We start from the raw sequence: 17,679 nt of genomic DNA, 5'->3' as shown, positions 1-17,679 counted from the left end.
AAATGACTGCTGTATTTCTACCTTGACATAGGGTGAAGAGGCAATCAGGTTGAAAATAAATTCTAGGATCTGCGTATACCTTGGAAATGTGGAACAAAAGCAGAAAACTCCTCAATACAGGAGTAACCAAGAAGTGGGTACCCATATAGGAAAAGAGTTATTTAATCCAATATATCCAATACTGGATTGCAAAGAGATTAAGAATCAGAAATAATTCCTTTGGTACTGTGATGGATTAGAGAGGTGCTGCCCTTTTCTAAATATCCTAGCATTCAGTAACTGAGTCTTTGCTTACACTGAGAGTTTTTGCAGCAGAAAATATGCTAATGGGGGACTAATTAGCATAAGTCATGATATCATTAGCATATTCTCTGCTGTTTCTTTTTGCGCAAGGGGATTTTGAGCAAAAAGAAGCAGTGTAGCCACTTCCATTTTGTGCAAAAACCCTGTTTTGCACAAGATCCCAGAGAGGCATAAAGATCTTGTGCAAAATGGGTTTTTTGTGCAAAACAGAAACAGCTACACTGCTTCTTTTTGCGCAAAAACCCCTTGCACAAAAAGAATGGCAGAAAATATACTAATGATATCACGACTCATGCTAATTAGCCCCTCATTAGCATATTTTCTGCCACAAAAACGTGTAGTGTAAACACAGCCTAAGAGATTAAAAAACCCAGGTAGGCTAAGAGATGTTAGCAGGGGGGGCAGAAGAACCAATGGGGGAAAAGTGTTGAGATGTGAATGGAAAGGAAATCTGCTTGCTGCTTTTCTTTTGTGGGAGTTTTAAATCAGGAGCGAGGGGGAAAAGATGAACTGAATCACAGGGACCCCCATACCTAGAAAAGGAATATATGTGCCTAGAAATGGAATGGACCTTGAAGATATGGGTATGTAACGGTTAGGGAATGTTTATTTAGATGCAATTAGGTTTTTTTCTTTATTTTGTTGATTGGTTAAACTCCTCTGTGCTAAGTCCACTTGCCCCCCCCCCCCCCCCCCCCATACACTGTACTTAAAGCTGAATCCCAAGGGAAGCTATTCTCAGTGCTTCAGTCTGTTTTTCTATGACACCGGCAACCAAGTATACTTTACCAAGTATATCTTTTGTTTTGTTAATAAAATCACCTTTTTAAAGACTATGATCTGATTCTTATGTCCTGGAAGTTAATAGGAGGTCTGTGTATGCATGCCTAAGACTGAGAAGCCAGCCATCAGAGATTACAATTTGTTTTCTTTTTTTTCAAGCTCTCTTGTGGTAAAAGAGCTTGGAGTACTCTTTTGGAAGAATTTCCCAAGTAATTTCTTCCTGGGTTCAAAGAGAAAGGTTGTTGTTTTTTTTCACTTGAGTGATGGCAGCATACCTCCCAAGGCTAGGGAATCTGTGACCTTGAGAAGTTTTTAAAACAGAAGTCTCTGGAGGCAGAAGGTCTCTTGCGGGTCCTCACCTTCTGCACTCAAAGTGACAGAGTGGAAAACAGCCTTGACAGGTACTTAACTACAGGTATCATTTTCTGCAGAGCTCTGTTTTGCGATAATTTTACATTTATTTCAGTGAGTATGAACAGTAACAGCAAACAATCAGGTTAAGAATCCGAAATAGCACTTCATTTAAAGCCAAGAGTTAAAATGCCCAACATCAAAATTCAAGATGAGTTTTTAAATTCCCTGGAAAAACCTAAATAAGACTGGTACAGGTGGTTTCTCGTGGAAAAGGAAAAAAGGGAAAAGAAAGCAAGCAGACAATACAAAAATTACAGCAAACTGTGAGGAAGCTTAATGTGGAGGTGAAATCCCTGTGTGAAACCCTTGACAAGAAATACAGAAATACATTAGAAGTGTTTTCTAAGTGGAAGGAGGAGATTCGGAATAAAGTATAATGAATAAGACAAATAAACTCTTTTCCCATCTGGTAACATGATTTGTAGCCTCTTTGACTAAAATAACTTCAAAACATAATCAATCTTTTACAAGAGGAAAAATGGCATATTTTCACTAAACTAATATTTTACTTGTCTATCACAGAGTTTACTTGTATTAGCACAAGCAGATTAATGAGCTGTCAAGTGTTTTTTTACACTTTTACATGAATACACACCCACCCACACCTTTGCTCCCCCCCCCAAGTCTTTGTACTTACAATTCCTATACGCATATAAAGATCACTATGAGTAACAGGCAGGCCTTGTCAAAAGCGGATGTTTGCCTACAAGTCAGTTTCTGGGACATGAACTTGGCTCTAGTACTGCTAAAACATATGTAACATGTAAATACATTCCACCAGAACAGTACAGACACACCTTAATTTAGCACACAATAAAACAGTTTGGCAAAAAATGATGAATAGTTATATTTTGTCTGAAACATCACAAGCAAAATAATAGGGGATGAATAGGACAGCTTTGTCTGAAATGTCAGAAGGAAAGTACAAGTGGAAGTAACAAACATGTCATGACATGTTGTTTGTCTCAGTCTGTAAATGTTGCGTTACCGCAACTTAACTCTTTGTCTGGACTAGAGGGCAGTGGCGAATCTCATGCTACTGACTGAGCCATGGCCATTGTCACAGGTATGCATTCTTAGTATCCTCAGGTGCTATTACTGAGCTTCGTTTCAAATAAGCCTGATTCAGGTGCATTCATATATTATCTGATTCATTGTTCCTTGGGGACTCTCTTGGAGTCTGCTGTGTTGGCTACTTGTGCAAAGCCAGCGCAACATACAGAAGGAGCACAAGAACATGCATGCAGCTGAATGGTTATCATCTCTGATAGGGCAGGAGACCTGTCAGGACACCACACTGGTACATTACAACTTTTACCCCTGATTCCAAGTAGCCCCCAGACATCAAATAATAAAGTTGTGACTTTATTAAACCTAAATCAAATGTCTCCTGTCTTCCTTTCACGATAATCAGACAAGTTTTGACACAAAAGCCAAACAAAATACAATAGTCTCATCCTGTTTCAAAGATATATAACATTTAGTGATTTGTAAAATTCCAACTTCAGTATATTACCAGCCTAGTAAGAAATATAATTAAAATAGTTGACAAAATATTGAACAAAGGATATTCTGTGATACAGTATTCATTATCGCAATTGTTCACTTAGTCATTAATTTGCATGTTTCAATAATATGCTTCTCATCCTCAGTCACTAGTACCAAAAACAAGTTCTACTCTTATAAGAGACCAGCACTGGCTTTTACCAAAAGATATGCTAGACGTTTTCATAAATAGACATTACCATGAATGGCTCTGTATCATAGCAATATCCTTGTACATTCTGCAGTCATACATTTTAATAAAGAATTCACCATTGCTACAGAATTATACTCTAGAATAGGGATGTAAGCAACTAGTGGACTATCTGATAAGCATATGCTTATCGGATAGTCGACTTGACTAGACTCTCCCCCTCCTTGCTGCTCTTTCTATCAGAGAGAGGCAGCAAGGGGGGGGAGCAGGAGCCGGTTCTGGAGGGAACTAACTTAAAAGCACCATCTCCATGGGGGGGGAGGGACAGGGGCACAGAGGGGAACTGGTGGCACTTCTGCCTTTGAAATGTAACAAGAGCAAGAAACACTGCAGGAGCAGGGGGTAAATAGGAGACTCAAACAGTCCCCAACTGGCCCTACGCTCCTTGCTTTTGAAATGTACAAGAGCCCTGGAATGGCAGACTGCTTGAGACCCCGGCTGGCCCCGTGCTCCCCGCAGTGCTTCTGCCTTTGAAATGGCATTCTATTTTTGAACTTTTATCTTCCATTATGGGCTAGCAAGCTAAATGCTACACTAACAACAAAAGGTATTATATTTTTAATAAAATATAAAGCAATACTTTAAATGATTTCCTGAAACCAGGAAACTCTCTCTGATTAATTACTTACCTGAAATTCGTCAAAACACAAGAGACAAGCCCCCTCACTTATTTCCTCAGCTACAGGGGCTATTGGATCATATGATTTGGCCATTAGCCCTGGCTTTCTTTTAGGCAAGCTCTGTTTAAGGCGATGAATTCCTGAAGTAAATAAAATAGAAAAATAAACAATGAAAGTGTTGCATTTAACTTTGTGGCACCTTCAAAGCAACAATACACACATAGGGACTAATAGATACAGAAATACAAAAATCACATGCATTATGATTTTAAAAGGCACACTGTGTAATTTTTTTACCTTTTAAAGTAAATTTCCAATGTCTCAGAGATTCATTTCTTGTTTACAAAGTAAAGTATTGCACTGTAACCTCATGGAAGCCTGCTTTTATATACTTTTCAAAAATGGTGTGTCTATCCTGCCATTGTTTCAGAAAACATTGATATTGTAATTGGGACTCTATCATTTTGTCTTGTTTGGAATTTATTACCCTGATTCTGCTGCATTTCTTTGAGATTGTACCCACTCTCTTAGTCTATGCACTAATAATCAGAACACTTAAAGCATTTCTTCTGTTTCTCTAAAGCATGTTTACAACCTGTAGTCAAGTTCTGAAATAATAGGAAAAAACTCAACTCAGAGAAACAAATCCCTATGGTTTAAAAAAAAAAAAAAGGAAAAAAAAAGATGTCAACAATTGTACAAAACAAGTATTACAGTACAAAAATGTACTATAAGGCACTAGAGATTATGCACTATGTACGTATTTAAAATAACGTGAACATTTGGAAAAAGGAAGGCCCTGTGATGGGAGGTTAGTTTTATAAAAAATAGGCATAAAGGAACATACAGGTAACAAGAGATATTGTCAGTGCAGAATGTATTTATTAGATTTCCAGGATATGGATCATCCCCAAATGCAAAACTAGTCACCTATCACAGAAAATTATTGCTGTTTTAGGCTATGTCTATGCAGAGTTTCCAAACAGTTTCCGAAAAAGCAGATGTGTTCTTTCGGCATCCCTGTATTCCTCATTGTATGAGGAATAAGGGATGTTCCAAAAGAGGAGGTTTTTCCAAAATTTGGCCCTGTGTAGACAGGCCAAATTTCAGAAAAGCCTCTTCCGAAAAAAAAGGGAGAAAAAGATACGCAAATTGCGGTTTGCAATTTGCATATCTTTTGCTGATATAACTCTGCAGTCTAGACATAGTCTTAGAGTAGGTACAGCTTGGGTCCCAAAGATGGCAGATTTTATATTGGAAGGTGTTACATTTTAAGAAACAGTTTAGTAAACTGTCATTGGGAAAAAAAAGACTCAATTAACACAAAGAATTAGATTTGCTCATGGGAGATAGGTCCAACAATGACTATTAGGCAAGATGGTTCAGGAGACAACTCCATGCTTTGGGTGTCCATAAAACTTCAAGTGTCAGAAACTGAAACAGGATGACAGCGACGGGTCATTCATCCTCTCTGAAGCATCTGATACTAGCCACTGTCAGAGACAGGATGCTGGACTACATGGACCACTTGTCTGACCCAGTATATCTGTTCTTATGATGTTAAATACCCAATCTGATCTTTACAATATAAAAGGTACATTGGCTAGAAACATTCCCAATAGAGGGTGAGAAAGGAAAGAACAAGGTTTGCAATGAATGAGATAAATGATTATTTAGTAAAGCATACACAGATCTTGACAGTTTTTTTATTAGCTCATCTAGTTTACCTCTGTGAAATTTTGAAAAATAGCGTTAGTTATTTTTAAATGGCCCCTGGCAGACGTATAGTTAATCTAGCCCTAAATAACTCAAGTAATAGCAATTCCATAGTCCTTCTCCAAAGCTTTTCTCATTGCTACCTGTTCTTGGAACTCAAATTCTCATTGAGAATAATTGATTCCTGTCCTCTCCTAACATTCCTTTTCATATGTGAGTTATTTTTCCTGAAGATGGAAGATGTCTCAACTCCTAACCCTTCCTCATAGATCTTATCTTCCAAACTAAATTTTGTTTTCTGTCTTTCTTAAATCATTGTATCCTCAATTGAATACACTATACCAAATGAGTATCAAATAATTTAACAGCTGACTTTACACAAAATATCTTACAGACACCATCATATTATTTATCTGATTCAACGATAAATTCACTATTAGCCTCTATTCTTCCAAACGGAGCTTAAGTTAATTTATAAATTACAGGTGTTTAGATAAGGGGTAAATTAATCCTGAATATACATCTCATCTCACACTACATTATTTTTTAGTGGACATTCTCATAGCTATATTGAAATATGGAAGATTCAAACTGCTCTAATAAATGTATTTTTGATTACTTATGTAAAATAAAGTTAAATTGCTTCCTATTCTTAGAAAAATAAATCAGGTTGTTTTATAGATTACATACTTAATGTAACTCATGTAAATGTCAGAGAATTTGCACTTACTTTTGTGTACATCTAACATGAAACCATGAAAATGGACTCTCTTTTTCCTCTCTACATTTATATGAGAATAAAACATGTCCATCACCATTGTCTTTCCTGTACCTTCAAATAAAAAACAAACATACCCAACAGGTAGTTAATTTAAAAACAGTATGTACTGATTACGGTAATGACTGTTCATTAGCTTTGAACTAATGAAACTGCACTACTCTGCTGAACAGTAAAAGGTTTGCTTGTTTGAGAAAAAAGAATATATTTTATATTAAAATAGCTAGGAGGAAAGTTGTGTTTCACTTTATAAAGGACAAATTCTGAAAAAATAAACTATGACATTTTGAGCCAACAAGTGGCCATATTGTCTCTACCTGAAATATTCCAAATATTTTCTTATTACAAGGTTTTTTTCATGATATATTGACATGACTACAATAAAATTTCACCTCTCTGCTTCCTTCCTTTTACTTAGCTAAAATTTAACAATATGTTTAATTAATGAAATAGCAGGTCACAAACAGAAATATATTAATACACATAAAAATTAGTGAGTGATTGGATCTATCTATACTTAATACCATTTTATAGTCTAAAAGAAACATGTCTGAAAAGTGTATTAAAATACATAACTTGGAAGACAAAATTTTAAAACCACTTTGACATAAAAGTATGAGTAAGAACTTGAGTAAGCCCTCTGTAAAAGGGCATGCCTGTTCTGTTGCATCCTTTGCTGGATGAGTGTGGCCCTGCGTCAGTTTTCCCTTCTCTTAGAATCCCTTAAGAATTTCAGAGTACAAACGGACTAAGACAAAAAACCTATCCTGGGATTCTACTTTATTAACGCCAAATAAAATTGAAATAAATGCTCTTCTTCCCAGACTCATAATAATGAGTCCCTTAGCTTTCTACTCTTCCCCCAGGATCAGGGAGTGGCAAAGTCATTCTCCTGGGGGCTATGTTTCTGGGTTCTCAACAGCTACACCAGCAGCTTTCTTCAGGAACCCTTCTACTACGTCTCTATGTAGTTCTTTTCCCTTGCCTTTCTGAGCTGAGAGAGACCCGAGGTAGTAGTCCTCCCCTTGCTGCTATCTTCCCTTTTTTAACACCCAGGTTCCTTCCCTTAAGACAGTGTTTCTCAAAGTGGTCCATGAAACCACTTTGAGAAACCTGTTAACTGGCTGCTTTTGTGTGTGTGTTTACTTATGCTGCAGCCACAGAGCTTAGCTGCTCCCACTTCCTCCATTTTGTCATTTGCAACCAAAGGGACCCGCAGGAAGTGGTGTGAGCCAGGCTGCTACTTACCCCACAGCTCCTCTTGGCTGCAAACAACAAAATAGAGCCAATAGGAGCCACGAGGCTCCATGGCCACAGAGCTGGTAAGTAAATACACTAGTGCAGCCAGTTAACTGGTTTCTCAAAGTGGTTTCACAGACCACTTTGAGAAACAGTGCCTTAAACCCAGCTGGGCAGCAGACAGTTAGTCAGAGGTGCACTGTGATCCTGCTCCCTCTTAAATGGAGACCCTGTGAAATCCTCATTTAGGTAAAACTTCCCGTTAAATCTTTACTGAAACTTACCAACATCTCCATAGATGTAAAGCCCTTTTGGGGGTTTGCTTTTTGCAAAGAGCTGTAAAAAAGAGAAGAAGGGTCATTTAACATAAAACACATTACGTAAGTAATACAAAACTATTGCTGAGGGAATGAAATCATATGGCTGGATTTAATTAAGTAGGGTTATGATAAAAACATTTTATAAATAAAACAGTTACTAACCTTGACTGTTGTTGCACACCTCCACATTCCATGTAGCTGTTTGTGTGCTCCAATGCATAATTATCAGAGAGTTTTTACCTTTGGTGGTACCTGTCTCAGCAGCCCCTGCCCCCTCTGCTGTTTGTGCATACCACACAGGCATAAAAAACTGAGCTGCCACCAACCCTCCCCTGGTCTCAGTTCCTTTCTACTGGAACCACTCCAACGAAGAGGAAAAAGAGGGTAGGTTGTGGAACAGATCTTTGCCACAAATCTCAAAGTACAATGGTTATGAAAAAGTTAGTATCCACTTTTTCCTCTTCAAGTGATTGCATACATCCAATCTACTGTAGGTGGCTCATAAACAGTCCCAGCTGGAGATGCATTCAGAGTCTATTTGAATAGGGACTGGAGGACCACTTGTCCAAAGTTAGCATCATCTGTAGGTTGCTTAGCAGTTCTGTAGTGAAGACAAATGTGTGAAATGACCAGCTGGCACTTGGCAAATGTATACTATGAGTATGTGAGCCACAAATGCTGCAGGCCAGTTGGGCTCTAGTCAAATGACCCAATACTCTATCCATTAGCTGCATATTAACCAAGTGGTAACTAAGGCAAATACAACCAGATATCCATATGAAATTCTTTTCACCGAAACTGAACTGCTCTTCATTCTGTTTGCAAATGCAAGTAACAATTGAGTAGGGATGTTAGCTACTGGTTAACTGAATAGTCGACTAACCACATGAATCCTTAGTATTTAGTTGACTAGTCTATAGTCCCCGGGATGAGGCTGGCAGCCAGTGCAATCTGGCCTACTCCTGGGGAGACCCTTGTCACTTTGCACTGCTGTCTATCAGAGGATGCACTGGGGGGTGCCAGGTGGAAGTTGATCCGCAGGGGGAGCCAGTTGAAAAACCAGCTCCCCTGTGCACAGGGACTGCTGTCATCCCATGTTGCTGCCTCTGATATAGAGGCAGAAGCTTGGAATGGCAGCAGTTCCTGCCTGCAGGCGGTCCAAGCTCCTCATGGACAGAGACTACTGGAAAAAGAGGAGGCGGGTGAGGCTGCTCCAAAGCAGCCTCTGTCCATGGTGGGCCCAGGCACACTGCAGACAGAAAATGCTCTGCGGGATGTGGAGCAGCCTCAGCCAACAGCGACACTGGGCTCACCACAGGCAGGGGCTGCCACCGCGAAGCAGCCTCTGCCCATGATGGGCCTGGGCTCACCGGGGACAGAGGCTGCTTCATGGCAGCCTCCTCTACCCCCCCCCCCCCCCACCCTATTGCTGCCTCTGATGGAGAAAGGGGGAGAAAGGCATAGGCAGCACCATGGAGCTGGCACTGGCTCCTGTTTCCTCCCCTTGCTGCCTGGGGGGAGGGAAATGCAAGTAGTCGACTAGATTAACTGATAAGCCTAGACTTACCAGTTACCTGACTACTCATTCACATCCCTATAATTAAGACCAAGGCTTGAAAGGTTTAGTAAGTTCCAGCTAAAATGCTAAATGAATGTCTAGTGCAGAGTGGGAAAAATCAGGCCCAGGGCCCAAATGCAGCCCATCAAGCATTTCTCTGTGGCTCACCCAGCTGATTAGCAGAGCCTGCACATTTACAGCCTGTAGTGTGTGTTCAGCTGCCCCTCCTTCCCCGGCTAGCTGTACAGAGTGGTAGAGGGTGGTGGAGGAGAAAAGGGAGCACTCAAGTCCCCCTGCCAGTGGACCCCATTTCTGCAGATCAGGGAGAGAGACACACACATAGCAGAGCTGCTCCGATCTGAAGCACAGATGGTAAGAGACTCAGAGGAATGCCTGTCTTAAGAGACAGTGCACCATTTCTAAGATTTCAGTGCTCATGAGCTCGCGCGCTCTCTCTCTCTCTCTCCCTCACACATACACACACACACACACACACACACACACACACACACACACACACACACACACACACACACACACACATTCTCCAGCTCTTTTACACTTTTACTGAGCTTTTGCACATTACTTTTGTTGACTGTTGGTTTTCAAACAATATTTTCGAAAACTCTTTGTATTTTGATTATAGTAAGCAATTAACAACCCACATTTATAAGGTTAAACAAAGCATTACACATATCTTAGCTCAGGGCTACTCAACTTTGGAAGCCCTGGGGCCATAATGATACTCACGGCACATGCTGAGGGCCACAATTTAAGTGTGGTTGCATATACATGCAAATATATATGCAAATAGCTTCTTTCACACAATGCTCTGGCACTCTAGGCATCTCCTCCCTGGGGCTACAAATACGGACACCCTGCACTCGTCTGTTCCAGTCAGCCTGTCTGCTTGCATCTTTCAATGCTCACCCTGCTTGGGAGACGCCTCGCCGTTGTGGAGCGTGTTCCCAGTGGAGGCCATGTTCAAAGGATCTCACCCGCAGGCAACCTGTTGAGCCCCAAGTAAACCCAAACTGCACTGTGGGCCGCAAACAAACAGGCCATGGGCCACATGCGGCCTGCGTGTTGAGTAGCCCTGTCTTAGCTGAAGGCAACATCATATTAAATAACGTACAACAAGCATTACTGAATTCATAGTGATATACAATCCCTGGATGTCTCCCCATTTTAAGTAGTTTACACTAAGAATTACAGATTTTGAAATGGGAGAGACAGTAACCCATTCCTGAACACTGTGTCATAAAACGTTTCAGACAACAGCTCTGTGCCTTACTGCTAAAATGGTCTTTTAGACCCTGTCAGCCATATATCTCTGTGGTGAGCTCTTCTAATCTTCTGTGTGTCTGTCGGTTCAAATTCAGCAGACAGCCAATGTCCCTTGCTCCTCCACCATAAAATAACTATTCTCCTTGCATTTCACAGATTCTATGCAATAAATAACATGAAGCAACAACAATGGGGATATTTGCCTCGCTGAGATCCAATCCAGCAGGCAAACATCTTCAACAACTTCGCAATCTATCAAAAGCACATTCAACTGTCATGCTACATCCGCTGAGTGATTCCCTGAATCTTTCTTTGTCACTGCTTTTATCATGAGCCAGGGAAAGGCTGAGCCACCCAGAATCACTAGTGGCCAGGAGTGTCCCGAGGCCGGCTGTGGCAGCTGGCGCCCCAGGCGGAAGGCGCAATCGGTGCCCCAACCTGCACAGCCGTCAATGGCTGTGACATCATCATCGGGTGCCTGGGCTGGCAGCACCCTAGGCAACTGCCTAGTTTGCCTAGGCTCACGGGCCGCCCCTGCTAGTGGCATTTCGACATCCCCGATTTGAATGCACAATTTGTGGATGAATATCTCTGTCTGCAACTCTTTGAAAAGTCCCATGCTCTTAAAGATGAAAGCATCATGCACCTTTCCCCAACCACTCCACACTGAGATCAGTGAAATATCTCTTTGATCCATCTGTCCCTATATAATCATGGAAAAGTACCTATGTCTGATCATCTACTAAAGGGTAACATGGGATGGTACGAGAATAGGGATGTGTGTGCTGTGCATTGATCTACTGAAGTGCGGCAAACCCACTGCTGCAAAATCATCTAGTATTTCATGCACATTGCCAAGAGTCACAATCTGTTATAGCAGTAAATGATTAATGGCTTTGCAATGAGGGCCCCAACAGCGGATTTCTCCAACCCCAAAACAATTGTCCACTGACTAGTAGCAATTTGATGTTGCAGGTTTCCAGGTGATCACCAAGCACTTCTCTATTGTTAGTGAAGCTCTTATTTTGGTGCCCCAGCAAGCTCAGCATAAACTTTCACCGGTATGGAGTTTTGTACCCAAAAGTTCTGAAGCCACCACTCATCATTCCACTTATGAATGGACTACACGGTGGATAGAAAGCTGGCTAGATTGCTAGGCTCAATGGGTAGCGATCAATTGCTCAATGTCCGGTTGGCGCTCGGTATCAAGTGGAGTGCCCCAATGGTCGGTTCTAACGCCAGTTTTGTTTAACATCTTTATTAATTACCTGGATGAGGGGATGAATTGCACCCTCAGCAAGTTTGCAGTTGGCACTAAGCTAGGAGGATAGGTAGTTATATTGGAGGGTAGGGACAGAGTCCAGGAGTGACAGACAAAATGGAGGATTGGGCCAAAAGAAATCTGATGAAGTTCAACAAGGAGAAGTGCAGAGTGCTGCACTTGGGACAGAAGAATCCCAAGCATTATTGCAGGCTGTGGACTGACTGGCTAAGCAACAGTTCAGCAGAAAGAAACATGGGGGTTACAGTGAATGAGAAGCTGGATATGAGTTAACAGTGTGCTCTTGTAGCCAAGAAGTCTAGCTGCATATTGGGGTGCATTAGGAGGAGCATTTCCAGCAGATCTAGAGAAGTGATTATTCCCCTTTATTCAGCACTGGTGAGGCCACATCTAGAGTACTGCATCCAGTTCTTGCCCCTCCCCACCATTACAGAAGGAATGTGGACGCACTGGAGGGGGTCCAGCGGAAGGCAAGGATGATTAAGGGACTGGAGAACCTGACTTATGAAGAGAGGCTGAGAGATTTGCGCTTATTTAGTTCTCAGAACAGTGAGGGGGGGATTTGATAGCAGCCTTTAACTACCTGAAGGGGATTCCAAAGAGAATGGAAAGAGGCTGTTCTCAGGGGTGACAGAGGATAGAAAGGGAGAATGGTCTTCAGTTACAGTAGGGGAGGTCTAGATTGGATATTAGGAATAACTATTTCACTAGGAGGGTGGTGAAGCACTGGAATGGGTTACCTAGGGAAGTGATCATAGAATCATAGAATAATAGGACTGGAAGGGACCTCAAGAGGTCATCGAGTCCAGCCCCCCGCCCTCAAGGCAGGACCAAGCTCCACCTACACCATCCCTGACAGGTTTTTAAGTCCTGACAGAATCTCCATCCCTACAGGTTTTTAAGTCCTGGATTGACAAAGCCCTGAATGGGTTGTTTTAGTTGGGGTTGGGTCCAAGGCCCAGGGAGTTGGCCCTGATGACCTCCTGAAGTTTCTTCCAACCCTATGATTCTATGGCCCCACACCTGTGTTATGATGAAATCCCACTAGTCAAAGCTTGTTTCTTAGGTGGCAAAGTAGTGATACACTGTGAGGAGCTGCTCTGTGAATGCCTGCAAATAATAGGCTTTTTCCCCCACTGTGCCCACTGAGCCAAAACATCTCCATAATTTTCCTTATTGTGTTCCCAGTTGTAGCAACAAATCATTAGAGCTCTGCAAGCATAGGAGAATCATATGTCTTGTACTAGGATCTCTCATGAGAATTCTGGTGAGCTGATTAGAGTCCATGCTTCTGCCAGAAACATACTGTAATGTGAAAGATAAGGGAAACCTAAATAGGCATGCAGGACTGCAGGAGTTTTTTTTTTTTTTTAAACAGTTTCAATACTACGGAATGGAGTAGGTGTCACAGTTAAGAGCAATTATCCCAGTATTTTCATAGTGATCCAACAAGGGCTCCCATACTCAGGTTTCTGGCTCACCAGCTTTTGCCTTTCTTGGGTGGTGATCCAAGTCTCTCTTCCTCTGGATTGGGTCATTTTCAGGCTGAACAACTGCCAACATTTATAAACTACCACACAAGCTTATTTTATTATTAAGGTAAAGCACTAAGGAGAAAACACTAAAAGCAATAAAGTAATTTACATAGACACTACAAACCTTACTACAGATTAGGGATGTTAAAAATAGTAGGGTAACATTGTAACTGCTGAAAAAACTCAGCGGTTACCCGTACGGACACTCTGCAGAATAAAGCGAAGCCTCCCCAGGAGCAGAGCTGGCAGAGAAGCCTCCTCTCTGGGAGCAGATAAGGTAGCCCTCTCAGGGAGGAGGCTTCACTGTGTGTAACCAACACCGTTAACTAATAAGCATCACTCAAATATCCCTATGCGAGATCACCCCAACTATCTCCAATACAAGCTCTGGCAGTTGAGTCATTCAAACCACCCAAAGAAGTCTCATTGATGGCCATTAGCCTCAGCTCAAAACTAGGACATCATGAAAAATTTACTGCCTCTGTTATGCAGTTTGGGGTATACAGTCAGCGATTACACCTTTACACGCAGAAGGGCAGGGGAGGGAAAGACAGTTCCCACCTGCCCCCGCCCCACCATGCTGCTGTCCAGGCTCATTGGTTAACTGTTTGAATGTTTCACTTTCACATCCCTAGTCCTCAGATGTCTAGTAATGATACTGAAGTACACCTCTCCCTCAGACAAGATTGATTCTTGGACACTTTTGTTTTTGTAGTGTCATTATTTAAGGATAATTATAAAATTAGCACTTAACACCTACAAAAGCGAAGAGGTTAAGGCACACCACAAAAGCTGACTTGCACAAGGAACAGTAAAAAATCTAATAAACTATACTAATATCATATGTTCTGAACAGTCTTCCAAGAGATATATTCAATACACTATCCTGCAGTCTTAACTGCTTCCTTCTTTAAAACCTGTGACAAATTGCTAGCTCCGACTCCTCTGCAATACCCACAAAATACACTATACTTATGATACCACATAATGCAAAGAATAATTGGGACGCACAGCAAAGGACATATTTTTTTCATTTTTTATTTAAATTGCTTTGCAAAAGTTTTGAATTTTTTTTATATTCTTGAAAATATTAATTTTTCCATAGGAGAGAGAGAATTTCAAACTATGTTCCCGTACCAAATTAAGTTAATTTTGTTCTCTATTGAGATCCTTTTTGTCCTGTTTTAAAAGAAAATAATTTGCATGTCTCACAGTGTGTACTATGTTTCAGACTGGATTTTTTTTTATTCCTTTTTTAATGTCTCTGATTAATCACTATTCTTTCCCAAGTGCTAATATGGTCAGAGTCTTTCGATTCAGTCTGAAAACTCTCCATTTTCTCTTGAGTACTTTTAAAAGGGTCTGACAATTTTTTTCTGTCTTGGATACTACAGCATGTGATAAGTGCCTTAGAACTATCTAAATGTCAATTTTAAACATTTTTACATTATAATGTATTTGACAATATGAAATTAGTATAAATATCCAAAATTCCAGATGAAATTCTTTGTTTATCAGATTACATTAATATAGGCAGTATTAAGTTAGAATATTTTAGAGAGTATTCCTTATTTAAGAACAGATCAATCTCTTTTTCTCCCTCTTTTCAGAGCTCCATTTAGTTGCATCTGTATTTCAAGATATTTTCAAGGTCCTGAATCACATTTACTATTGTTCAAACCCTATTTCAAAACATGACCTCACTTAGAGTCAAGCTTATTTTGAGTCATTAATATAGTAACTCAACAACACTTAAAATGCCCCAGTTGGTGTTTGTTCTGAAAACCTGTAGATCTGAACCATTTATACAAACTCTGGTGGCCTTGAGCCTCAGATACTTTCAGATCCTCTGAATTGAACATACACAAAGCCATTCTTTCATAAAGTTAAAATCATTGCTTAAATTTTGAGACTAATATTTTTTTTAAATAGGAATTTATTCTACTGACAACAATATATGTAATGTTTTTCTTTTTCACTTAAATTCATTATGAACTCGTCCAAAAAAAGAATCTTGAAATATTAGCAAACGTATATCTATACAATGGAAATGGCTTTCATTTTATCAAAATTACTCAAAGTTAGGGTTGCCCATTTTGGTTGGATGGATTCCTGGAGACTTCATCACAGGGCATAATATTTAATTAAAGTCTAATCTTTAATTTCTGGTGACTCTGGGATAATCCTGGAGGTTGGCAACTCTACTAAGTTTCCCAGACAAAACATTTAGATGTTGCTTCATAGATAATGTTTGTACTCAACATCTTATGTTTATCATATTTTAATGAATAATGTTATTTGGATCACATGCAACAATTAAACATATAGAAAAAAAACCCAAAATAAAACCAAAAGCATGTTATGTTTCATCTAGTTCATAGCTCCAAGAAGCTCACACGTTATCTGCACTGAAGAAAGGGGGCCAGATTATTCCATCATTTCTAATGGCACTAAACCTAGAGTAAGTCCATGGTTTCAAGAAGTACTCCAAATTTCCACTGCTAGAAGTGAAGGAAGAAGTTAGACCATGAAATAAGGTGATGTTGCTCTGAATAAATGAATTTGTGCTATTTTTGTCTGTTTCTCTTGGACTCCTCTTCACCACCATTCCACAGATACATTATCTCAAAAAATGTCAGAAACAAAGACAAATGATTCCAGCTGGACTGCTGCATATAATTATTTCTTTTAAAAGAACTGCATTATATTGGTCTGAATATAAGGCATTTTTTATAAAAGTAGATCCACTACATATTTAACACATACCAACTCCTGCTAAATAAAAATCCTTTCTTATTTAAAAATATTTTAGCTAATTTGCAAAAAGCATTGCTGTAATCTAAAATACTCCAAAGTGTTCAGTTTAAATCCATAATTCCCTCAATCTGCTCTACAGCAACGATGCAGAGTTTGACGGATAAGAGGCTTCTAAGAATCTCAGAGGCCAGAAAAGGAATTGTCCTCTAAGCGAGTACCTACAAATGCAGGAAACTGACAAGGGACAACTCAATCAGCTATTTAATAGAGGTGAAGACAAAGACACCCTATGACACTGTTAGCGTCTACAAAACATGACAAAGAAAAGAGATGGAAACAAAGTGGAGAGACAGAAGTACCATCGTAATTGGGAAAAGGAGAGGGCCCAAGAACCATTGGAGAAAACAATTTTATTGTCAACTAGGAATGATCTTCAAAAAGCTCCTGTAAATTCAAGTCTTCATATGCCAAAGTGCAACAATTCCTCAAGATTATCCAGATCTAGTCTCCCACAAACACAGGTGATGATGAGGATGTGGAAGAATTCTCTCTCAAATATACACCTATACAATTGTGACAGGAGACTTCAAGGATGGAAGCGGTCTGCAAAGATTTCTACACCAAACTGTTTACGTCTTAAATAAATGTCCCACTACCAACACCTCAGTAGACCAATGAGTGCATACTAGTGGTTCTCGTCAATGAAGTTTGACATGCAGTTTTTCAAAGGAAGGGAGGAAAAACTCCAGGAAGATGGACTGACACCAAAATGATAAGAGCTGCAGGCAAAGATCTCTGAAAAATTCTTGCTAATTGGTGTAGCCATTACTTGGAAATGCAGAAGATACCATCCAGCTGGAGAGAGTCCAGCAACATTTTGCTGTATAAGAAGAGCATCATAAAGACCTATCATCCAATATACCTGCTCTCACATGTTTACAAGCTGGTCACAAAACTAACAACAAACCAACTCCCACAAGGTCTGGATGAGCAGCAGCCAAGAGAACAGGCAGGTTTTCAAAGGAATTTCAGCACAACAGACCATTTCTTCAGTATAAACTAGCTCAAGTGAATACAAGGGAATACAAATTTATTTTATACATTGCCTTCATTCACTATGAAAAAGCATTCAATAGTGTAGAGCTCAATGCAGTGCTGTAAGCTCTTGCAGAGAAGGGCAGCAATACAAACTATTAAAGGAAGCGAACACTGACTGCACTATGGATATAAATCTATTTGACACTTCCATTTGCAGCCCAATCAAAAAAAGGCGTGTAACAAGGAGACATGATTTCACTGAAATTTTTCAAAGTCTGCCTCAAACTTTGAAA

General features: G+C 40.1%; 1 protein-coding gene across 3 annotated transcripts in view; it reads right to left on the bottom strand.

Annotated features, from left to right (window-relative positions):
• The window catches only part of AFG1L (AFG1 like ATPase), a 129,401-nt gene that overhangs the window by 94,370 nt on the left and 17,352 nt on the right, over positions 1 to 17,679 (bottom strand). For all 3 annotated transcript variants that reach the window (XM_075923095.1, XM_075923093.1, XM_075923094.1), the window contains exons 3-5: positions 7,894 to 7,945; positions 6,323 to 6,424; positions 3,886 to 4,016 (exon numbers count right to left, since the gene is read on the bottom strand). In XM_075923095.1, coding sequence (XP_075779210.1) covers positions 3,886 to 4,016; positions 6,323 to 6,424; positions 7,894 to 7,945 — 285 coding nt within the window. The remainder of the gene's footprint in view (positions 1 to 3,885; positions 4,017 to 6,322; positions 6,425 to 7,893; positions 7,946 to 17,679) is intronic.

This window comes from Pelodiscus sinensis, chromosome 3 (assembly GCF_049634645.1).
Source record: "Pelodiscus sinensis isolate JC-2024 chromosome 3, ASM4963464v1, whole genome shotgun sequence".
NCBI classification, from domain to species: domain Eukaryota; kingdom Metazoa; phylum Chordata; order Testudines; family Trionychidae; genus Pelodiscus; species Pelodiscus sinensis.
This window is presented reverse-complemented; position numbering and strand designations above follow the sequence as displayed.